Raw genomic sequence first — 6000 nt, 5'->3', positions numbered from 1 at the left:
ACTCTGGCTCTGACTAAGGTAACAGAAATTGTCTGATGGGAAAAAGAGAGCTAAAAACCACACACACACACACACACACACACACACACACACACACACACACACAGAGTAAAAGTGCCTCATCTGTCCGAGAAGTGAGGCGGCTACTGTCTTTTTCAATAAGTCTTCTTATCCAGCTCATGATGAAATTACCTGACTACTAACACTGGAGTTGCACCTTAAAGCAGAGTAATGAGTGTTTCTAGGAAGTGCTGCAGCTCTCTGAAGAAAAATAATTACATCAATATAATAATAAATAAATGACATTATTTCAAACACAACTACACATTGTTATACAAAGTTGTTTTTATTTCCCACCCCATGACCCAATCATTTGGCATTAAAACCGAAAAACAAGGCAAGAAAACCAAGAATAAAAAGTGAAGAAATTTTTGTATTATAATGTATTCAGCCATTTGTTCTGATTATCTAAGAGAAAAAGACTATTAGGAAGTCTAACTTCAACAGAAAAATTCAAAATGCTTCCAAAGAAAATCAGAAAACTGATCTGTTTAGCCAGAGACCAGTGGTTCACAGTGTTTGATTCCGTGGTTTTTAAATTCCAGGTCCTTGTCTCACCCTAATGTCCCACACTCCAAATGAAACCAGAAGTGCACCAACAACACCTATCCCTCCTCAACCTCTGCTGGGCACCGCAACAAACTAAAAACATTCTTGGTTTTCTTGTTTTAAGGAAATATTTTTTCTTTTTTTCTATATGCTAATCTTCTTTATATCATTTCAATTTTAGTATATGTGCTGCTGAAGTGAGCACATTTTAAGGATTTTTAAGCTAAAGTTTCTTTTCTCACACACTGTCATATAAAAGGGGTATTTCTGCTTTGTCCCCTCCCTGCCATTATACCAAAAAATAAATAAGTACATAAATACAAATTAGAAAAGGTTAAATAAGACTGGCTTTTAAAACCCAATAAAGCAAGATAAGACAGAACTAGGCCCAAAGAGACTGGGAGAAGATTCTAAAATGGAGGGGGGGGGGGGAAAAAGCAGAAAAAAACGGCTTTCCAAAAACACTGAAACCCATGGTATGTGACAACTTTCTAAACCGTCTGGACTTTGGTAGGAGTGTCACGTTTTCCAAAGCTGACTTCTGGAAATCTTAACCTGGATTCAGAACAATTCCAGCAAAGTGAGCCAACAGCCAGGAAGAGGTTATTTTGTAAGAGAAAGGGGGTCACTCCATTTACAAACATATATAAATAGAAATAAAGGCCACACACTTGGGAGAAAAGCTCACTAAAAACTCCCACCCCAACCTGAACTTTCCTAGCTGCTAGATTTTTTCCACCTGTTAAAAAACTAAAAATTACTGAAGACCAGGCACAAAGAGCAAAAGAGCATGTGTATATTTGGGGGAGGAAGAAATCGACATGGTATGCTGGAAAGTTACGGAAAGCCATGGAAAAAGCTTCATCTGCACTCTTTCAAGAGGCCAAGGGAAGCCATTTTCAAATCCAACTCAAGTCACAGGACATCATCAATTCAATCCCCAGAAAGGATTAGTCAGCAAGGGCCTACCTATGCCACAAACTGATTTTACTACGCACCTTGCACACCTGCCAGTAATAGCAGTATCTACTCGAAAACTTTGCTTCACAGACCTTCCACTGCCTTTCCCAGTTGCCTGACTTACTCTCTTTAGGAAACATGCGATGACTTCATTAATTATCATCTCTGGCTCCAGAAATGGGAACCACTTGGTGGGCACAGCTTAGAAGTGTAATGGCTGCTTCTGCAGGTTTCTGCAGCTCATGTTGGCTTTTTTTTTTTTTTTGAGACAGAGTCTTGCTCTGTCACCAGGCTGGAGTGCAGTGGCACAATCTCGGCTCACTGAAACCTCCGCCTCCCGGGTTCAAGGGATTCCCCTGCCTCAGCCTCCTGAGTAGCTGGGACTACAGGCGTGCACCACCATGCCAGGCTAATTTTTTTGTATTTTAGTAGAGATGGGGTTTCACCATGTTGGCCAGGATGGTCTCGATCTCCTGACCTCATGATCCACCCACCCCGGCCTCCCAAAGTGCTTGGACTACAGGTATGAACCACCGCGCCTGGCTGGAGGCTCTTAATGGTCCCCCAGAGTCACCTGCTCTCCTGCAGAGCGGCAGTACTACCGTAACTTGCTCTACATAGACAACAAGGCCATTTTCAGCTGTTACTTAGAAACTTACTTCTTGGCAATATTAGCTTTAAAAGACAAAAAAGAAAACTTATTCTACAGGGTTGAAGAAAGGGAAAATAACACAAAAGCCCACTTCAGTCTCCGCTGATTCTGCAATAGTCACAGCTGAGTTCAGAGGCTGCCTGTCTTCTCACCAGCCCATCTCCAGGCTGTGCAGTCACAGGAAGAACAGGTTCTCGCACAGCTGGATGGCTGGTTCATGATGCAGGATATGTCCTGACAGGAAAGCTAGCTTGTGGGCATACTTGCAAGGAGCTGGAACTCTGATGGTGCCAGGCCAATTCCAGTACATGTGGCACAGTTTGAAAGTCAGCCTGTAGGCCAAGAAGAATATATAAATCTCATCATCCTCCACCTTCAATTTGTGGCATGCAATACAACACAACACCCATAGGGATACGACACAGAGCACACCTTCCTGAAAACTGGGGAGCAGAGGAATATGTGATGCAGCTTTTTAGAATCATTATTTTTAAGTGGACTTGTTTCTATTCCCACTATTCATAAGTCAGACGACATGGGTAAATCTTCTCAATGTAGGCATTTCCCTGTTGTTTTTTTTTTTTTTTTTTTTTTTTTTTTTTAAGACGGAGTCTTGCTCTGTTGCCCAGGCTGGAGTACAATGGCGCAATCTCGGCTCACTGCAACCTCCTCCTCCCGGGTTCAAGAGATTCTCCCACCTCAGCCTCCCGAGTAGCTGGGATTACAGGCATGCGCCATCACGCCCGGCTAATTTTTCTATTTTTAGTAGAGATGCGGGTGAGGGGTTTGCCATGTTGGTCAGGCTGATCTCAAACTCCTGGCCTCAGGTGATCTGCCCACCTCAACCTCCCAAAGTGCTGGGATTACAGGCAAGAGCCACCGCACCGGCCTCCTGTTTTTATAGGAAAACAAAGAGAAAATATTTCTTGTTTACAAGAAAAGGCTGGAGAAAGGTAAGTACCCTAGTGGAGTATTTATATAATCTGAACTCAATGACGTTGGGTCTCAAGTCTGGCTGTATATCATAATCGCCTGGAACAGATTTTAAAAATACAGATGCCTCAGAATATTTGGGGGGAAGCCTGGCATCAATATTTTTTAAAGCTCTTTAAGTAATATTAATATAAAACCAGGATTTCTAATCACTCCTCAAAAAGACACCAGTATTGTCACAGATATGAAGAAGAAAGTCAAGAGGTAAATATATTTGAGGGTGAAGAGTGAATCCATCTTAGCTAGCACGCCGGAATTATTTAAGAAAGAGAAAGAGTAAGTTACTGACGGGCCCACCTCTGCATATGATCAGGGCTCAGGTTTGCGGTGTTGAGAACACAGACATAATGCGTAGGAATGCCACAGCCCTGCCGTACATGATGGGCAAGAAGGTAGAAATCCACCCTAGGAAGGAAAAACCACAAATCAGTGATATGGTCGGATTCGGCCAGACAGAGCTGGCAAAGATCCTGGAGATCATTCTAGCTCCTTCAACTAAGGCTCAGAGAGGTCAAATGACTAGACCAAGGACACAGAGGCCAGGCCAGGATTAGAACCCAGGTCTCCTGACTCAAGAGGCTACTGAAGAATGGTGGTGGTGGTAGCAGGCTGGGTGCAGTGACTCACGCCTGTAATCCTAGCACTTTGGAAGGCTGAGGCAGGCAGATTCCTTGAGCCCGGGAGTTCAAGACCAGTCTGGGCAACATGGCAAGACCCTATCTCTACAAAAAATACAAAAATTAGTTGGGCATACGCCTATTGTCCCAGCTACTCAGGAGGCTGAGGTGGAAGGATCGACTGGGCCTAAGGAGGTTGAGGCTGCAGTAAGCTGAGATCACATCATTGCACTCCAGCTTGGACAACAAAGTGAGACCCTGCATCAAAAAGGAAAAAAAAAAAAAATGGTGGTAGAAACTCCCTTATCTACCTTTAGAAGTTAAGCATACACTATCTTAGCAAAACAATGTATGTTCAACTTTACACTTAACAGGTAAAAGCTTTCTTGTTTTTAAATCTTTTTTTGTTTTGAGACAGAGTCTCTTTCTGTTGCCCAGGCTGGATTATAGTAGCCTGATCTGAGCTTACTGCAACCTCTGCCTCCTGGGTTCAAGTGATTCTCCTGTCTCAATCTCCTGAGTAGCTGGGATTACAGGCACACACCATCACACATGGTTAATTTTTGTATTTTTAGTAGACAGGGTTTTGCCATGTTGGCCAGGCTGGTCTTGAACTCCTGACCTCAGGTGATCTACCAGCCTCGGCCTCCCAAAATGTTGGGATTACAGGTGTGAGCCACCGTGCCAGGCCCTTAAATATTTTTTAAAGCTTCATTCTTTTAATGGTAGCATCTCTGAGATTCTAGTCCACACCTCTCCAGGAAACCTCCCCATTCCAATACTCAGGAAAGTGATAACATCTCCAACTTATTCTTCCTCCAATACTACATATTTTACTCACTTACCACTCACAGCTTGTTATTGTATGATCTACCACAGTTCCAGGAGTAGGAGTCACAAAGTGCTGAGGAGCAGCCAGATATAGATTAGTACTGATTTTCTTCTGAACTACGAACACCACCATCTTGGGCTGATAATTCTCAAAAGCCTCAAAACACTTCTGTAGTTGAGGAATCTCATAGTTGGCAACTGTCTTCAGTTGGCCATCAGACACTCCATCACGGTATACCACAATCTTCTCTGGTAGACAGTGGTTCACCTGAAATGACAGCCAGGATGTGGTGACTCACAGGGCCCTCAGGCTACGGACCACAGTCAGTGAGAGGCCTACTCACATTGTGCAACCTGGAGTCAGGGCAGATCCTTTTGCAGTTAGTCTCAAAGCTACTGTGCCTAGAGGGCAGGGAAAAAAAGCTTCTGGTAGTAAAACACGCCTGGTGTAGCAAAGGTGTTATAAAACATGAAAGCAAAACAAGCAAGTTATGAGTCATACGCATAAGGCTTATCCACAAACAATGCAAACAATTTCAAAGGAATGGTGGGAAAACTACAGGCTGAACCAATTTTCCTTCTATTGGATTTAACACTAATAACTGTCTGGGCAAAAAATGAGGTAAAGTGTTAGAGAAATTCTAACATAAGACCACATATGCCACAGATCCGCTGCCATCAGATTTTTACCTATTGGCAACATCTCAAGTTGCTGACAAGTAAAAGGACCCTTTACTAAGTATTATCCTACAATCTGGTATGCTGTGAAACATTTTTACTGGAACTAAGTAATGAGCAAACAGCTAGATATGTGAATTGTCTATGGGTCCAAATTAAATTAAATGCTTGCTTGAATCAATTTGAAGAATACTTTTTTCCCCATTTAGGGAATATAATTGTGTTTTAGTTGTGTTCAACTTCTTTTTTCTTTTTTGAGACAGAGTCTGGCTCTGTCACCCAGGCTGGAGTGCAGTGGCACGATCTCGGCTCACTACAAGCTCTGCCTCCCGGGTTCACGCCATTCTCCTGCCTCAGCCTCCAGAGTAGCTGGGACTACAGGCACCCACCACCATGCCCAGCTAATTTTTTGTATTTTTAGTAGAGACGGGGTTTCACCTTGTTAGCCAGGATGGTCTCGATCTCCTGACCTCATGATCCACCGGCCTTGGCCTCCCAAAGTGCTGGGATCACAGGCGTGAGCCACCACGCCCAGCAGGTGTTCAACTTCAATAATTCAAGAAGGGCCAGGCACGGTGGCTCACGCCTGTAATCCCAGCACGTTGGGAGGCCAAGGTGGGTGGATTACTTGAGGTCAGGAGTTCAAGATCAGCCTGGCCA

The 6000-nt window shown here is 43.6% G+C and overlaps 1 protein-coding gene across 7 annotated transcripts in view; it reads right to left on the bottom strand.

Annotated features, from left to right (window-relative positions):
• Positions 1-327: 327 nt before the first annotated feature.
• Positions 328-6000, bottom strand: part of PIWIL2 (piwi like RNA-mediated gene silencing 2) — an 89594-nt gene continuing 83921 nt past the window's right edge. For all 7 annotated transcript variants that reach the window (XM_007961886.3, XM_073017985.1, XM_007961883.3 and 4 more), the window contains 3 exons: positions 4677-4930; positions 3512-3619; positions 328-2553 (listed from right to left, as the gene is read on the bottom strand). In XM_007961886.3, the coding sequence (XP_007960077.2) occupies positions 2397-2553; positions 3512-3619; positions 4677-4930 (519 nt within the window). In that variant the 3' untranslated portion in view covers positions 328-2396. The remainder of the gene's footprint in view (positions 2554-3511; positions 3620-4676; positions 4931-6000) is intronic.

Source organism: Chlorocebus sabaeus, chromosome 8, assembly GCF_047675955.1.
Source record: "Chlorocebus sabaeus isolate Y175 chromosome 8, mChlSab1.0.hap1, whole genome shotgun sequence".
In the NCBI taxonomy this organism is placed as follows: Eukaryota; Metazoa; Chordata; class Mammalia; order Primates; family Cercopithecidae; genus Chlorocebus; species Chlorocebus sabaeus.
The sequence above is the reverse complement of the archived record's forward strand: the minus strand, read 5'-3'. Positions and strand labels throughout refer to the sequence as shown.